This window comes from Dasypus novemcinctus, chromosome 18 (genome assembly GCF_030445035.2).
Source record: "Dasypus novemcinctus isolate mDasNov1 chromosome 18, mDasNov1.1.hap2, whole genome shotgun sequence".
Lineage (NCBI taxonomy): Eukaryota > Metazoa > Chordata > Mammalia > Cingulata > Dasypodidae > Dasypus > Dasypus novemcinctus.
The window spans coordinates 65,601,214-65,619,702 of record NC_080690.1 but is presented as its reverse complement, the minus strand read 5'-3'; the positions used below and the strand labels follow the sequence as shown (position 1 = coordinate 65,619,702).

The following is an 18,489-nucleotide window of genomic DNA, read 5'->3' as shown; positions in this document are numbered from 1 at the left end:
CGCTCCAGAATCCAGTCGCATCTGTAGCAAGGTGCAGTCTTGCCTCTGGGTTCTGGACACCAACTATTTCCCTTTTCAGCTGAAGCCAGTCTGTTTCCTGTCACTGCCACTCAGAGTAGTCCTGCCCAAGACAGGCCATGGGCATCCCTGGACCTCCCCTGAGGCCTGGACAATCTCAACCCCTAGGACTCCTGTTTTTCTCAAAACTCAAGCCAAAGGCCCTGGCTTCCCAGTGGCTTCCATGCTGGGAGGTAAGGACACTGCGGCCCAAGCGGGCAGGCTGCTTCCCCCAGGCTGGGGACCCAGCTCCCAGGCCTCTGCCCTGCTGACAGATGCCCCCACCTTGCAGGCCCAGCCTCTGGGCCCGATCCTCCCCGCCCACTCTGGTCACACTGGATGCCTGCCCTCCCGACGTGCCCTTCCAGAAGCCCTATCTTAGTGTGAGCGGGATCCCTCCTGTTGCCATGTCCTTTCCCTACCCCAACCTCTACAGGGACCAGAAACGCAGGAAGTGGGCGGGGGCTGCTCACATCTTCATCGAGGTTCGTCTGCTCCAGATCCACGACCTTGAACTGCAGCCTCTTGAAGATCTCCTCCAGGGCCTCGCAGGTCTTGTAATCCAGCTTCTCGCCTGGGATGAGGAGGAGTGGTGCGTGCTCACGTTGGGGACTGCACTTCTGAGTGCACACGGATGTGGGGGGGGGGGGAGCTCCAGGCCGCAGGGGTAAGGATGGTCCCTTGGTTCCTACAGGCTCATGCACTCATCCACTGCTCTCAGCTCCACCTACCTGCTCACACTTGCCCTTGGGCCCCACATTCAGGGAGGCTCCCAGCGCCCCCTACTACCTGGCCGCCTCATCAAGACACACACCTTTTAGGTCCAGACAGTCAATGCGGTGCCCGAGGTCCGTGAACTCCTGAAAAGAAGAGTAGGTGGTGGGGAGGCAGGAGGGCGCCTGAAGGGTCTGGCTGGGGAGCCTGCCCTGTGGGTGGCATGAGGTTGGGGGACCCTGAAAAAAGCCCAGAGGGAGCTCCACAGCTGGACCCCCAAGTGCAGGGCCCAGAGGGAGGGGGCAGAACAGGGTGCATTCTTCCTGACGCTGTGCTGCCGCCCAGGCCGAGCTGGGCCCACCCGTCCCTGCACCCCCTGGATAGAGTGTGGGGTCCTCTGGACAGAGGACCCAGCAGGTGCCGAGGCTAGCAAGGCTGATGGGCAGACGGGGAAGGCACAGGCTGGGCACACAGCGAGAGCTTAGCAGGAGTGAGGGCACCCATGGGTGCCTTTCCTGCCCCTTGGAGTCCCTTCTCCCCTGCAAGCTGCAGGCTTGCTCTGTCCCTGGCTGGGGGCTCCTGGGCCCTCACCCCAGGCTGCCATCAGGCCTTCCTTCCTGGACCCCCTACAGAATCCAGGTACGCAGAGATGGGCAAGCATGGCTGCTCCCAGCAACACTGAGGGGAAACAACTGTGGAACATTCTGGAATAACTCATCCCGAGCAGAAGGCGCTAAGGCTGTGCTACCAGCTGGGCGCCCGTGAGAGACTGCTGGGGGTGTGTAGGGCCCACTGCAGGGAAAGTAAGCCTGACCTGTGGAGGAATGGAACACTGTGCGGTGCCTGTGTACCTTTGATTACAGGCCTGCTAGCTCATAAATGCACACCGAGGAGGGACCAAACGCCACGCTCTTAACAATGGGCACTTCTAGGAGGGAATGTCTGGCAGAAGGTAAGAAGTAAACTGGGCTCTTTATATCTGTACCATTTTAATTTTTTAAACATCAGAGAATATCTTACTTTTGCAATTAGGAATTCTAAGAATAAACATCATATACATAGCTTTTCCATCTAGGGAGTAGAATTTCTTTTGGGAGTTGCCCATTCTTTAATTTCTTACTTTATATAACTGGTTTCTTGTACAGCTGAAAGAGCTCACCCTCGCCCCTCATCCAGAGATCAGGCTGGGGGTGGGGTAGGGAGCCTCCCCCCAGGGACTGTCCACCCCAACTCTGCATGTGCCCTGCCCCTGCCCCGACCATACCTGGAGCTGCCGGAGGAGCTTGGGAATCTGTCTGCAGTTCAGCTTCTGGCAGGCCTGCTTGTAGGCACCAATGACCTCATCCACGGTCACATCCCGGGCTGCAGGCACAGAGGACGCAGGCCCCTGACTCTCCACAGCCCGGGTCCCTCCACCCACACCCTGCTTCCCCAAGCCCCCGACTCTCCACAGCTCGGGCCCCTCCACCCACACCCTGCTTCCTCAGGCCCCTGACTCCCCACAGCCCAGGCCCCTCCACCCACACCCCACTTCCCCAGGCCCCCCACTCTCCACAGCCCGGGCCCCTCCACCCACACCCCGTTTCCCCAGGCCCCTGACTCTCCACAGCCCGGGCTCCTCCACCCACACCCTGCTTCCCCAGGCCCCCGACTCTCCACAGCCCGGGCCCCTCCACCCACACCCCGCTTCCCCAGGCCCCCGACTCTCCACAGCCCGGGCCCCTCATAGGCCTCCACCCACACCCCGCTTCCCCAGGCCCCCGACTCTCCACAGCCAGGGCCCCTCATAGGCCTCCACCCACACCCCGCTTCCCCAGGCCCCTGACTCTCCACAGCCAGGGCCCCTCTCACACACACCCCGCTTCCCCAGGCCCCCGACTCTCCACAGCCCGGGCCCCTCCACCCACACCCCACTTCCCCAGGTCCCCAACTCTACACAGCCCGGGCCCCTCACAGGCCTCTACCCACACCCTGCTTCCCCCTGCCCCCATGTCACTATGCTCCCCTCAAAAACAGATCAATTGAGCTCCGTCCCTGGTCACTGCTGCCCTGGGGAGTGCCCCCCTGGGCACCCCAGACCAAGTCAGCCCCCCCACAGTACCATACCCTCACAACTCCCTGAGCACTTCATACAGTACCACACAATGAGTAAATACCACACACTCTTCTACCTGTTAGCTGCTCCCCCACTGGACTGGGAGAGCCAGGAGGGCATTTGGGGCTGCCTTGGTCACTGCTCTGTCCCCAGGACCGCCCAGCAGGGGGCCAGACCTAGAGCAGGGGCTTCCTACATACATAGGCTTGGGATGAACGAATGAACCCTCCCTTTAAGCCTGTGAACAAATGGCTCAGAGGACAGAGCACCTGCCCCGGGTCACACAGCAGTGAGGGGGGGAGCTCTGCTCTCAGCAGTAGTCCGTCCTTGGACTCTACCCCCTCAAAAGCTCAACATTCTGAGGCTCTCAGGGCCAGGTCTGGACCAGAGCACAGAGGAGTCAGAGGAGAGAGGCTGAGGGGCCGGGAGAACCAACAACGGGATGCAGCCAAACCCGACAGCTGCACAGCCCGAGGCGGGCCAGGCTCCACCGCTGTCCTTGGGAATCCAGCAGCCCGGTGGGGACAGACATATAGACAATTGCCAGGCAGAGGGAAGGCTGGGCTTCTGATCTCCGTAGAGGTGTATATTCTGGACATTTCATGTAAGTGGAGTCAGTGTGCTGCCTTCACAGCACACTGTGAAAAGCTGGCGTCTTTCATTGAATCACGTTTCTGAAGTTCGGATCTTCTACAGTGCTCAATAGTAATTGTATGACAGGCCCCATTTTGTTTACCCATCCACCAGTTGATAGACATTTGTACTATTGTCAGTTTGGGGCTCTCAGAGCTTGGATTTCAACAAACCAGGACGACCAGGAGTGCGGGAAGGAAGGGCTATGAGCAGGAGAGGGGCAGGGGCCCAGGTGATGTTAGGAAGATCTTCTTGGGACCACTGCGGGGGTCAAAGAGTAGAGCAGGCAAGGAGATGGCAGGGAGGATGGGTGCAGGTGCAGGAGCCTCTGCCAGCAGCCTGGGCCAGGAGGATGGTGCTGGTAGCCGTTCTCAGCCTACCCCACCCTGTCACCTTCTCACTCCTGCCCTGGGGGGCCAGCGGGAGACTCCAGCGGGAGCTTCTGTAACACACCTGGGCAAACTCACCCGGCCATCGCTCCAAGCCAGGTGCCCCGGCCCTTGATCTCAGCCTGCACCCGCTCCAGTGAACACTACCGTTTTCCGGGGTTGGAAACTGAAGCCCAGGGAAGAAAGCCACCTTCTGGGGCCACACGGTGGGTCAGCTCCAGAACTCTCTACTACGCAGGGTTGCAGGGTTGGCCGGGGGCTGCGAGGAGCTGGAGGAGTGCGGGGTGATGGGCTGCCTCCTCAGGTCTGCTGCTCCTCCTGCGCACCGCCAGGGGGAGCTCTCCCAACGGCCCGGGCGCCTAGAGCCCGAGCGGGCCCTGCCTGGGAAGGCTGCCGGCAGGGGCTGGCGCAGCTGCCTCAGCGAGTCCAGCAGAGCCCATTGACTTGAGTAGGGAAATTACCTCTTTATTTTCACTACCTGAACTAAAATTCAGTATTTCCTTCTTATTAACATAGGTAAGAAAAGAAGAAAGAAAACAAATGTATTCAGAGAACCTATAACTTTGTCATTAACAGAATCAACAGATGATTTCATATCACCCAGAAGTTACTGCGGATTTTAAATGTTCACCCTTAACTTGAAAACAGCAGTCATTAGGCCTGCCACTTTGTTGTTTTACTTGCCAAGAGGAAGGACAAGAGTACTAAGTACAATTTTAAAATGTTTAAGTATATTTCAGCTGGTATCCTTGGTAACTGATCCTTTTATTTTTTGCCTGAGAGGACAGCCAAATACAAGCCTCTGTCTGCCCTAGGCACACACTTCAACAAAGGACCCCAAGCCCGGTCCAAACAGACCTGGCCACCCTCAGTAAGGATGAAAGATGGATGTGACACGTGAGAGTCTCAGTGTTCTGGGCAGTCTACAGGGAACCAGAGACTCATAATCAACTACTCAAACCCCTGTAGGTCCTGCAGGTCTTTTAGGGCCATGTCCCTTTGCTCTCTGATCGTCCAGGTGGGGCAGGTGACTCTGGCTCCTGGAGCTCCCCAGGTTCCCCCCTTCTCTTCCAGATCTGCCAACTCTCTGGGCTGTCACTGTCTGGGGACTGGTCAGTCTTCCCCATTGGGCAGAGCCCGAGGGCAGACTCTGGGTTGTCTCGGTCACTGTTCTGTCCCCAGGCCCAGTATCACCCCAAACAGGGTAACACAAGTAGGTAATAAAGCACACTTGTTGCATGAATGGATGGACAGAAAGATGAGCTTCCACATGAACCTCCAAGCTGGGCCTGGAAGGAGCCCTAGCATCACACGGGCCCGGGACCGCAGGCAGAGCTGCAGGAGCCTGCTCTGGAGCAGTGAACGTGTCTGAGGCTTGCACAGATGAGAAGGGGGAAGCCAGGTGGGGAGGTGAGAAGTGGAGGGAATTCCCACAGGTAAGGAACTGGCATTACAGGTGGGACAGGGTGGAATTTGCGAAGGGAAGGGCGTGCGTCCAGCTACAGCTGCTCAGGAGCCCGGCTTTGGAGGGTCCGTACAGAGTTCACAGGTGTGAGCGCTGGCCAGCGCGATGACGTAGAAGAGAAGGTTGAGGGGGAAACAGAGTCAGGGAGAGCTACTTCTGGCCTGGGACACCGAGAACTTGGTGCCTTGCTGGGGCCTCACTCCTCCTGGCATGGTAGGTGTGACTCGCTCCGTTTTAGGAGGAAGCTGAAGCTCGAGGTCTTTCTGACCACAAGTGACTGTGAGTGGAAGAACTGGGGAGAGCTGGAACAGAATTGGTTTCCCTGAGGCTGGAGTTGGTGCCCTCAGCCGCTGAGGCCTGCTTCTTAGGCCCAAGGGGGCAGGCTCTTTCTGGAGGGCACTGGGAAGTCAAGGAGCTTCCCAGCCCTGGCAGGCACGGGAGGGCAGAGAAAGGCACTACAGGCCAGCGCCTCCCCTGCCACCCGAGGGCGTTAAGCAGTCACCTCTGTGGTCTGGGACTCACCTCGGGCCCTGCCCAGGCTGGTCCTTCACTCTGGAAGGTGGGTGCTGTCACCACCTCCTTGCGGCAGGGAATAGCCAACTGGCACTTGGGGAAGGAAGGAGGTTCAGGTGCTCTCCCCAGAACAAGGGCCCCTGGCACCCACACCCTCCCCAGCAGTGGGAGCAGGCCGGGAGGTGTGTTCCTGACTCATTCAGGACCTTCTTTATCAGCAAGAAGCTTGGGGGGGGGGGTCGCTCAAGACCACCATGGCCTCTGCACACAACTGCAGGGCATCCTCGTCCCCTGGGAAGCCACCGACGGTGCCCAGGGCCAGAGCCTCTGCTCTTTCAACTGCTTATTTTTCAGGAGGTACAGGAAATTGAACCCAGGACCTCATACATGGGAAGGAGGCACTCAACCACTGAGCTACACCTGCTCTGCTCAACTGCTTATTTTAAAAGACTGGTTTTTAAATAGAAACAAAACCCAACAACTCCATCTGAGGCACAGGACTTCAGGCAGCCTTAGTCTTTTGAGGGTCTCAGACCCCTTGGAAAACCCAAAGAGCAGTGCAATCCTGCCCAGTTACACCTGCAGGCCACCGTGGGGCAGCACCCTGAGAACCCACGGGACACCCTCTCAGCCCTGCAGAAGGGACAGGCCAGTGCCATCCACATGTGGTTTCAGGGGAGGTTCCCAGGGTCAGAGGTTCCTCAGAGGCTGCAGGGGAGCCCCAGCAGCCCAGCAGTCTGGAGGCACTAGACTTGGAGAAGGGGATGGGGTGTGGCCCCAGCACAGCTCTCCCACCCTCCGGACCTTAGTCTACCCAGCTGCAAATGGAAACTATAATGATCCCCGCAGCTCATGGTGGTCAGCACCTGTGAGTGTGAGCGTAGCTGGGAATGGCCAGGAGCAGAGATCGGAAGAATATTCAGCACTTCTGAGTTCTGGAAAATTCGCTTTTTCCAACAAAATCCCAATTTTTGCGGTGTAAGGAGGAGGAAAAGGAACAGGTGAATAAACCTGACCTGATTATGGTCTAAATTCATCTGGAAAACAAGATCCACAAGAACTGCCAAGGTAATCTGAAGTAAGAAATGATGGGGGCGGGAGGCCTTGTCTTATCAGATTTTAAAGAGCTACAGTAAAGAAAACAGGGTGGTAACAGAAGAGGGCAGAGAGGCTGGTCAAAGAACAGCAAGTTGTGTCCAAATACAGAGACAAGTTTATATGGGAATTTAAACATCAAGTTAAGTGGGTAGATTATCTCAAGAAGGAAAGATTATTCAATAAACTGCTATGTTAGGGCAACTAGAGTTAATCCGGGGGAACACAAAATTCAGTCCCTTTGTCACATCATGTTTCAAGATATATTTCAATGGATTAAATAGTTCAATTAAAAAAGAAAGAAAACAAAGTTTCTTTATGGAAGAACACCCCGATGATCACCAATGAGATGATAAAAGACCAAGTGTGGGAGTCACCGAAGACAGAAATCACCAAGGAAACAAAAAAACCAACAGATTTGACCACATGAAAACTTAAAATTCTGTAGAGATCTTTAAAACTTTAATTTTAAAAAATTTAACTGAAAATTAAAAAGGAAATGCAATACTGGGAAACCATCAGAAGCAAAGTAACAACGCAAATCGCTGGCCACGCCAAGCGCTCCCCGCCCCAGCCCGCAGAGCAGCCCCGCGCCCAGAACTGACGCCCCAGCCTGGGCTCAGCAGCGCCGGGCAGTTCCCTCAACGCTGCAGCTTCGGTTTCCTCAAGTCTCTGTGGGGATTCAGGGTGAGGGGCAGATGAACTTCAATCATTCACATGAGAAAACCTCGCCCCCGCCACGGCCATCGCCAAAGTCACAGATTATTCTGGCTGCTGGCTGGGCTGGGGCAAGGACACGGGCCCAGAGCTGACCTGGGCATCAAGGGTGGCTCCCCTCCTGGTGCCCAGACACAATGGCAGTGGGCCTTTGTTTCTGGGACCCTTCCAGCCTGGAAACCTCCTCATGACCTATGGCTGCCACCTGACCTCACTGTGCCAGGGTGCAAATCCGCACCGCCTCCTCAGCACTGTGCGGCCTGGGCAGAGGCCAGGCCCACATGTGTGCCATCTCGAGATCCCCGCCTGAGACCTGTGGTTCTTGCAAAGTGGTAAAGAACACAGACTGTGAAGCCAGACCACCTGGATTTGAATCCTGGCTCCCAACTCAAACTCTGTGATTTTGAGTAAAAAAATTTAACCTCTGTGCCTTAGGTGCCTTATCTGTGAAAAAGGGAGAAGTGTTACCACCTCACAGGGTTACTGTGGTGAGTTAGTGTGAGCACATCTCCGAGTCAGCGCCAAGCACATGATGAGCCCTCACCAAACATCAGCAGTGACATCTGCCGCCAAGGGCAAGACCCAGGCTGCTCTAGTTCCCTGCCGTGTTCTAGAATAGCGGCCAGTGTCTCACGGGCACACAAAAGTGTGTTGGGCGAGTGCATGCTCAGTGAGGCCGGGCAGAGTCAGCCCTCAGCAAACGTGAGGAATACACTTGAGAGGGCATTGAAGGTCACCCAACTCCCAAGGCCAGCACTCAGTAAGCCTGCTTAAACAGGGGCTGGAATTCCAGTGGTCGACAGAGGAGGGGGAGGGGGTTTGTGAGAGGCCGTGTGTGTGTGCATGTGTGTTCACAAGCAAGCGTGTGCTGGAAGTGGGATGTGCAGAGTTAATGGCTTGGAATGAGCAGACCTGCCCTCTAAACCTCGTCCTGCTGAGGCTGTGATAAATGATCCCAGTCGCCTCTTTCTGTCTCTGAAAGGACATCTGTAGGGTCTCAGGAGAGGAGGGACACAAGGGCACCAGTGAAGTAAGCTGGCTGGCACGACATCAGAGCACTAGACCTGAATCCGCAGGAGTTAAATAGAGAAAAAGAGGCTGAGGAGGATGGTGGTGACGAGCACTGTGTCCAGGTTTTGAGGACTTTCTGTGGAAGGCAGGTGCTAAGCCCTTTCACGTTCAGATTCCTTAAACCATCTCAGACCCATGAGACTGACACAATTATATCATGATTTTATAAACGTGGGGAACAAAGCTCAGAGGGAGAGTCATCTCCCCAAAGTGAAGGAGCCAGGAAGTGGCAGGACTGGAACACACACCTAGGCTTGCCTTCCTCTGAAACTGGAGCCTAGCTTAATTCTCACACTGCCCTGAAGTGGCGGAAGGGATCAGGGCAGAGGTAGGCCCATGGGATTCCCCTGGACTCTGGACGAGGCCAAGGAGAAGGCATGGGGCAGCAGGTGGGCAGGTTCTCGCTGCAGGGAGGCCTGTGGGGCTGGAGCACAGCCATCTTCTTAGCCCTCAGGGCCGGCTTCCCCCTCCCACCCACCTTGGCCCTCACAAAGGGCCAGAGAGAAAGCCAATACTGGGCATCAGGTGACAGGCAGAGAGCCCAGCCTTGTCTGTCTCTGTTGGCACACGGGTGCACTGGCACCCATGAGATACAAGGACACGTGGGGCACCAGGGAGCAACGATGACTCAGGCCACCCCTGCCAGCCTGGAGCTGGTGGGGGAGAGGGACCAGAGGCATCCAAGTGGGAGTCGAAGAAGCAGGAGGCGGCATTGTGCTCGGAACCTGGGGGATGGGACAGGCTCTCAGAGGAGGCCAAGGCTGTGCCTTGGATAGGGCCGGCAGGTGCTGAGACAACCCAGAGCCAAGACTCTCTAGACCGCCCACCCCACAGCCACGCTGCCTGCCCTCAGGCCAGTCAACCTTCCGTAAGACAGGGAGGCCACCGCTCCCTGCCTCTGAAGACCCGGCTTGGGAGGTCTCAGGTGAGGTGCAGGGGACTGACTTCTAAGGGGACCCCAGCTGATTCTGCTAACATCCAAGCTCAGAACCATCATACTCTGGCAGCTCGGGTATGCAGCCCTGTTATTTCAGAGCTAGTGCACAGCACCAGAGGTGCCTGGCAAAGGGGGGCCCCACCAAGCCCACTCCGTTCTGTGTCCTCATTCCCAAGACACGCGTGGTCCTCCCGCACACACCACATCATGCTCCAGGCAGAGCCTGGCAGGGCAAGAGCAGGCAGTCCTGGGCTGCTGGGGCCTAAATGCCTAGTGGGGGCATGGACAACACCCAGGGAGCAGCAGGCAGCAGCCCCTGGGAGGGGGTGACGAGTGAAGGGGAGAGTGCAGGACGGGAGACTGCAGCCCTGGGGAGTACTTGGCTCTCTGAGGGAGACAGAGCAGTGACAGGATTGAATTCTGTCAGAATGGGGTCTCCTGGAGATTGGGGGGTGGGGGATGGGCAGCACAGAGCTCAGCAAAAGGGGATCAGAACTGTGGTGTGAGGGCCCAGCCTGGCTCCTTGTCCTACGAGGGGAACCCATCGTGGCCCCTAACAGGGAGGCCTTTGGGGCAGCCATGCAAGAGGCGATGAGTAAAGCGCTGTGTGAGTTCATTTCCATCTTGGACAGTGACAACCTGACCCTCATTTTGGGCAGATAATGGGCACCCAAGGGCAGGACAGGTGAGGCTGGCAGTGGGAGGCCCAGCCAGCAGGCAAAAAGCTGAGCCCGGGCTGTGGGGAACAGTGGATTCCACCACAGCTTTGGGCACAGACCTCCTCCTGCCTGGCACCCTGCTTGCTAGGACCATGTTGGCAGGACCCCACCGAAGCCCCCCAACAATGCCAACAAATACCATTAGCCTCCTGAGGATTGAGGCTCACAGAGGTGGAAGGAGCAGACTTAAAAACCCAGGTCTTGGGGAAGCGGCTGTGGCTCAACCAATTGGGTTCCCATATACCATGTGGGAGGCTCTGGGTTTGCATCCCAGGGCCTCCTGGTGAAGGCATGCTGGCCCGTGCCCATGGAGAGCTAGCTGATGCAGCAAGATGACGCAACAAAGGAGACAAGCAGACAAGAATACGCAGCGAATGGACACAGAGAGCAGACAGCAAGCAAGCGGCAAGGGGGGGGGGGATAAATAAAAAAATAATAAATCTTAAAAAAAAAACAAAAAAACACCCCAGGTCTAGCTTGACCTTAAACCACAAATGCAGTTTGAGAGTCACATGGAGGTTGCAAAAATTTTTCTTAAAGACCAAGGAGTACCTGCTTTTTGCAGGAGGGAAGGTCTCTGTCTCAACTACTCAGCTCTGCCACCATGGCACCAGAGCAGCCACAGACAGTATGTAAATGAATGAGTGTGGGCGTGTTCAAATAAAACTTTACTCATAAAAGCAGGTGGCCGGTCTAATCTGTAGTTTGCCAAGTTCTGCCATAGACCATTTCTGGAAGGACATTCAGGAAACCGGGCAGTTGCTCTTAGGAAGCTGAGCAGAGGGGAGCAGGGGAGAGAAATTTACCTTTCTCTATAACCCTTTCTAATTTTTTTTTTTAAAAGAAGGTACCAGGGGGAAGCAGATGTGGCTCAAGCGACTAGACTCCCATCTACTATAAGGGAGGTCCTGGATTTGGTTCCCAGGGCCTCCTAGTGAAAGCAAGCTGGCCTGCATGGTGAACTGTTGCAACAAGATGGCGCAACAAAAAAGAGACACAGAGGAAAAGACAACAAGACATAACAAACCAGGGAGCTGAGGTGGGCTCAAGTGACTGAGTGTCTCTCTACTACATCAGGTCCCAGGATCAGTTCCCAGTGCCTCCTAAAGAGAAGTTGAAAAGAGAAGACAAGCAGACACAGGAGAATGTACAGCAAACGGACACAGAGAGCAGGCAGCAAGCGTGAACAGCAAGGGGCAGTGGAATAATAAATAAATCTTAAAAAGACACCAGGGAATGAACCCAGGACCTTGTGCATGGGAACAGGTGCTAAACCACTGAGCTACACCCACTTCCCCTTTAAAAATCTTTGGAATACCAAGACACGTGCAGGTATTCCCTACTCAAGAACTCCATACATGACAGTCCTGTCTCAGAGGCTCGGATTCCAGATGACTCAGGTAGGTAAAATCAACAGGACTTGGTACCAATGAGGATTGGTGGGCTGGGCAGTGGGGTGGGGAGAAGTGGGGAGAAAGGTGACCAAGAATCTCGTTTCAACCCAGAGCACCAGGAGGCCACTGATCAAAAAACACCAGTGCAAATGAATGTGGACAGATCCTGGGGTGAACTGTACAGAGATGGAGCTTCTTACAGAGATAATGTGTGCCAGTGTTATTCATGGAATTTTTAAAAAGAAAGCAAACACACATTGTGGTATTTTCCACAATCATCAAGCCCTGTGAAGCAAGGCAAGGGTGCGGCAAAGCCACAAGTAGAAGCCAGGTCTGTGCTCTTGTTCACAACCAACTCCAGCCTCACGGGCCTGGGTTCTAACCCACCTCTGCTCCTTCCCGGCCACATAGTCTCAGCTGCCCCCATGAGGCCTTGCGGGGTGATCTGTGTAGGACACTGAGGGCTGTGCCCGGTGCTCAGGAAGCCCTGGTGACTGCTTGCCCTTTCCCTGCTCACAGCCATACTGCCCTGTGTACAGATAAAGACCCCAGGGTGAGGGCAGGACAGTGAATGGCCGTCTCCGGCAGGCAGGTGACCAGGGCACATGGGCTCTCAGCCCTGTCCTGTGGTGTGCTCAGAACAAGGCAGCCCACCTCAGACTCGGTTGCAAGAAGCAGCTCTCACGACTCACAGAAGGCTGGGATGAGGGGGCGGGCCTGACTTCAAGGACAGGCGCAGGGAAGCTGGAGAGCCTCCCCTGTGCCAGCCCCACAGCAGCCTCACAGAGAGAGATTTCGTTTCACATGCACAGCCCATCCCTGCTGCGAGCACTGCCTTGGCCACCAGGTCTGCGAGTACCCACCAGGCCGAGCTGAATGTTCATTCCTCCTCCTGCCCCCACCCACAGGGTCCCTGACTAGATCAGCTCTGGCTATCCCCCACCCTTCCAGTGCCATCCCAGGACTCTGGACAGAATGGTCTATGTTACTGACAACTGTCTTTCCCCAAAGGCTCCACCCTGCCCTGTAGCCCCTAAGAGAGTGACTGGGTTGGGGACAGGAGGGTGACTCTTACAGAGCCAGACACAGCAATGCCAGGCCTATGTTGGAAATGTCAGGAAAAGGAGCTCTCTTCTCTCAGGGGTAACTAAGGTGGCCTCCATTTCCAGAGCTGCTGGCAGCTATCCTGGAATCCTCCAAGAGGAGGAAAGCTAAGCTCAGAGGTAAGGGGAGACGGAGTCCTGATGACATTGTTTGAGACCTGGGTCCAGCCAGGCCTGAGGCCAAACTATTCAGGACTTCTCAGTCCCACAAGCCAACAAACACCCCCTTTCGCTTAAGCCACTCTGAGTTAGGCTTCTGCCACTTGGAACCCAAGAGAATCCCAACTCAGCTACCATCTTGTTATTCATTCAGTAAACCTTTCCAGATGCCTCAGTGCCAGTGCCAAGTTCTGCACTGGCACTGAGGAGACAGGAAGGGCTGTGACTTGGTCCCTGGCCCCAGAGTCTCTTGTCTGGGAGTGGGGGGAGGAGAACGCAGATGATGCTGAGAAGGCCCTAGGAGGGACCTGTGACGGCTCCTGGGCAGAGCTCAGACAAGGCTGTCAGGTGGGAGCCAGGTCTGAGGCCCCTTGAAACCTGGTCAAGGAGCCTGGCCCTCCCCCACCTCATTCATGCCTTAACAGCCACACACTCCTCCAGTCCCCCCTCCCCTCCCACCTGCCCCCTGTGCTTTCCCCTTTTACAGAACTGCCCAGTGTTTCATTGCACCTCCCACTGTCCCTCCTCTTTTACAGATCACACTCTCATCTTTCTGCCTTCTCTTTCAAGTCCTAGCTCATATGTCCCCTCCTCCCTGTCCCCTAGGCTGGGTTAGCTGCCCAGAGGCTCCCTTGCACCCCTGGTCTCCCCCATCCCAGCCTTGCCAACCTGGGTCATCACTGTCTAGACACAGGTCTGTCTCTCCCACGGGACTGAAAGCCATGGGAGAGAGTGTGGGTAGTCATGGCACACAGTAGGAGTTCAATAACTATTTGTTGAGAGAATGAATGAAAATGAAGAGTGGGACTGGGAGTGTAGTCTCTGGAGCCAGAAGGACAGGGCCTGTGTCCCCAGCTCCACCGCATGCCAGCCGGCTGGACTTAGGGACAGTGCTCCCTCAGCCTCGGGCACCTGCTCTGGACAGCAAGGTCATGAGTGCCCTGCACTCTGGCAGTGAGAGTGAGAATGTGACAAGGTCATGGACAGCGTGCTCAGCAGAGTGGATGGCCTCTCGCAGCTTCATCAGAACCTGGTACCTTACTCCCCCCCAAAATACGGCATGCACCCTGGCACAGCCTCAAATAAGGAGCTCGGAGAAGAGCACCTACAAAGTTCCCCTAGGGAGCCACGTAAGCTGAAGGGCCTCAACCCCTCAGGAGACAGGCCACTCTGCAGTCCCGTCCCTGCAGACAGAGGAGTCTCATGCCACCTGTGGGTGGTCCCTTTTCATTCCCGCCTCCAAGCCTCTGGAGTCTGTGTCTTCCTGGGCACAGCATCCTACTGTTTGCCATCATCCCATGGCCCTCAGAGACCATATGGGACCAGTTGTGTGAAAAGGCACAGACACTGATGGGAGTGTCTTTACTGAAGGGGACCCAAGGGCCGAGCATGAACACAAAACCAGATTCCAAAGTTCAACCCGGTGAGCAGCCAGAGTGATGGCCATGGAAGCACCGGCATCTGCAGTGACATGCGGAAGCTCCACAAGGCCAGGGAAGGTCAGGGGCCATGCCAGCCCCTTCACCTCAGGACACCATAGTTCTCTCAGCTTTTCATTATGACAGCCTGGGCAGGCAGGAGTCATTATTCACTGTGTGGGCAGCTGTTCTTCAGGGTGGAGGGACAGGTAGCTCTAGCACCTAACCCCCTTCCTATATGGAGAATTCCCCGCCTTAGGGATCAGTGGCCCCACCCTACCCATTCTAGGGCCCAGTCCTCCACCTACCCTGTAACACTCCCCATGCATTCCTTTGCTGCACACCCTGCAAATCCCGCAGGATCCGTTTCTAGGCCTGTAACCAAGAGCCAGGGCTGCCACACTGCTGCCTTGTATGGGAAGAGTCAGAGACCCCAAGAAGGAAGTAGGGGTTTGAACGCAGGTCTGTGCTTCTGACCTCACCCCAAGTAGCCACTGTCCCACACTTCCAGCAGGGCTTAGTCTACCACTTCCCACTGCCCTGGGATACTTGGTAATACTCAGCAGGGAGGGAAGGGACAACTCTTTCCTGGCCACCACTTTGAACCTAATCTCACTGATAACTCCTAACACCCTGAAAAGTGGGTGAGGCTCAGAGATGAAGAACAGCCTGCCCAAGGACTTGTTTCCACTCGAAAGCAGAGGCAGGATTTGTCTTGATTCCATATTTCAAATCCTGGATTCTTAACCACTATGCAGGTGTGACTCCTAGTGTGGTGAGGGCCACCTCCCCATGTTAGCTCATTTAATTCTGCATCCCAGCCTTCTAGGAGGGTCTCTTCAAGGGTATTTCCCAAAGCAGGAAACTGAGGTTATGATTCTTTTTTTTTTTTTTTTTTAAAGATTTATTTATTTATTTAATTTCCCCCCTTCCCCTGGTTGTCTGTTCTTGGTGTCTATTTGCTGCATCTTGTTTCTTTGTCCGCTTCTGTTGTCGTCAGCGGCATGGGAAGTGTGGGTGGCGCCATTTCTGGGCAGGCTGCACTTTCTTTTCACGCTGGGCGGCTTTCCTCACGGGCGCACTCCTTGCGCGTGGGGCTCCCCCACGCAGGGGACACCCTTGCGTGGCACGGCACTCCTTGCGCGCATCAGCACTGCGCATGGGCCAGCTCCACACAGGTCAAGGAGGCCCGGGGTTTGAACCGCGGACCTCCCATGTGGTAGACGGACGCCCTAACCACTGGGCCAAAGTCCGTTTCCCATGATTCTTAATTTGAATGAAAGAAATACAAATTAAACTAAATTACACCATTTCTCACTAACCAGAAAGATAAAACCCAAAGGCACACATGCTACTGGTGAGACTGAAGAGAGCTAGTGAGGATGGGGGAAGCTGGCAATCCCACATGACTGGTGGCCACACAAACCCATACAACCTCTTTTGCGAGCAATTTGGCAGTACCAATCAAAAGTACAAATGCATATACTTTTTCATCCAGCAATTCCACTCCTGGGGATTCATCCTACAGATATACTTGCAAAGATACAAAATTGTACCTGTTCCTACAAATGAACAATAAAAAGAAAACCCAATTAAAAAGTGCACCAAGGATTTGAGTAGGCATTTCTCCAAAGAAGATATTCAAATGGCCAATTATGCATGAAAAGATGCTCAACATCATTAGCCATTAGAGAAATGCAAATTAAAACTACAAGACCTACCAAATGCAATGAATGCAATGAATGTGCCTTAATGTGGAGTGGGGGGTGGGGAGTAGGGTATACGGGAACCTCATGTTTTTTAATGTAACGTTTTGTGTGATCTATTTATCTTAAAAAAAAAAAAAAAGATAATATTAAAAAATGAAAAACAAAAACAACTACAAGACCTTGCCCAGATCAAGATAGTGGAGTGATGCCCCGGGGATATGTCACCCCATAGAAGCTTTGAACAATTAGAAATATCTTCCTAAAAGCTCCAAAAAAATTAATGGACTGCAATAACAGGGTGAGCACCGAATCAAAAAGAAAAGGCCACTTAGAAGTGGTAGAGGGAGGGGAAACGGACTTGGCCCAGTGGTTAGGGCGTCCGTCTACCACATGGGAGGTCCGCGGTTCAAACCCCGGGCCTCCTTGACCCGTGTGGAGCTGGCCCATGCGCAGTGCTGATGCACGCGAGGAGTGCCATGCAGCGTAGGGGAGCCCCACGCGCAAGGAGTGCGCCCGTAAGGAGAGCCGCCCAGCACGAAAGAAAGTGCAGCCTGCCCAGGAATGGCGTCGCCCACACTTCCCCTGCTGCTGACGACAACAGAAGCAGACAAAGACACAAGACGCAGCAAATAGACACAGAGAACAGACAACCGGGGGAGGTGGGGAATTAAATAAATAAATAAATCTTAAAAAAAAAAAAAGCGAAGTGGATTTGGCTCAACGGATAGAGTATATACCTACCACATGGGAGGTCCAGGGTTCAGACCCAGGGCCTCCTGACCTGTGTGCACTGAGCTGGCCCACATGAGGTGCTGATGCGCACAAGGAGTGCCGTGCCACACGGGTGTTCCCCGTGTAGGGGAGCCCCACGCGCAAGGAGTGTGCCCCGCAAGGAGAGCTGCCCAGAGCAAGGAAAAGTACAGCCTGCCTAGGAGTGGCACCGCACACACACAGAGCTGACGCAGCAAAATGATGCAACAAAAAGAGACACAGATCCGCAGTGCCACTGACAAGAATGCAAGCAGACACAGCAGCACACACAGATGGACACAGAGAGCAGACAACAGGGGTGGGGTGGGGGGGTGATAAATAAAAATAATTATTTAAAAATAAAAATTAAAGTGGTAGGAAGAGAGCGAATGTAGCTCAAGTGGTTGAGCACCTGCTTCCCATGTACGAGGTCCTGGGTTCAATCCCTGGTACCTACACACAGACACACACACACAAGCGGTAGGATCATGGGGCACCTGGGCTGCTCACCACTGCCAGGCTTAACAGCCCAAGAGTTCTCAGTGCAGAGCCCTGGTCCTGGTTCCAGAAGGAACCCTCGTGCACATACTGGAAACATGGATGTCTGGCTCAACTGTCTGGTGGTAGCCTGAGGGACCACTGTCCCAGAACTCGCCCCGAGGATAGAAGGCAGTTTCACTGAGCTCTCCCACAGAACGCCATGGGAAAGCAGGCAAGTTGAGCTTCCTTGGGTGAGGGGCCACTGGCCTAGGACATACAGTACAGTGCCCAGAAGCATTAGCAAACTGTTTCCCAGGGAAGGGGGGACATTTGTATCTGTGTAAATGGAGAGATCCTGAGGGCCACACGCACATACCCAAGACAAGACATATGCACAGAAAGGATCAGGGAGGCCTCTATGCTGTGGCTTGGAGCTCTTCTCCAAACTCACTGCATGGACAAGCCCTGAAGGACAGCACTCACTCAGGTCAATCTGCAAAGACTGAAAACACTAGCTGGAGAAAAGATTAAGGAACAGACACCTCAATCTAAGTTCCAGCAATAACACACTAAGAAATCAAAATGTCCAGGTTTCAACAAAGGATTATAAGACATACAAGGAAAAAGGAAGAGACAGCCCAAGCAAAAAAGAAGATTAAAACATTAGAAACCATCAGTGAGGAGGATCAGACCTGGGACATTACAGACAAATACTTTTAAGACACAGTTCTAAATATACTCAAACAGCTAAAAGAAAACACGGACAGAGAACTACTACAGAAAATCAGGAAAACAAAAGATGAACACCAAGAAAATACCAAAAGAGAGATGGAAGTTATGAAAAAGAAACAGAGCTGAAGACCACAGTAACAGAAATTAAAAATTCCCTTGATGGGAAGTAGATGTGGCTCAAGCAGTTGGGCATCTGCCTACCACATGGGAGGTCTTGGCTTTGGTTCCCAGTGTCTCCTAAGAACACAAGCAAGACAGCAAGCTGATATAATGGGCTGGCATGGCAAGCTGACACAAGATGATGCAACAAGATGAAGCAACAAAGAGCTACAACAAGGC

At 54.4% G+C, this 18,489-nt stretch overlaps 1 protein-coding gene across 2 annotated transcripts in view; it reads right to left on the bottom strand.

Annotated features, from left to right (window-relative positions):
- Positions 1 to 18,489, bottom strand: part of PPP1R37 (protein phosphatase 1 regulatory subunit 37) — a 50,623-nt gene that overhangs the window by 4,418 nt on the left and 27,716 nt on the right. For both annotated transcript variants that reach the window (XM_058280413.2, XM_023586223.3), the window contains exons 2-4: positions 2,036 to 2,133; positions 872 to 917; positions 531 to 631 (exon numbers count right to left, since the gene is read on the bottom strand). In XM_058280413.2, coding sequence (XP_058136396.1) covers positions 531 to 631; positions 872 to 917; positions 2,036 to 2,133 — 245 coding nt within the window. The remainder of the gene's footprint in view (positions 1 to 530; positions 632 to 871; positions 918 to 2,035; positions 2,134 to 18,489) is intronic.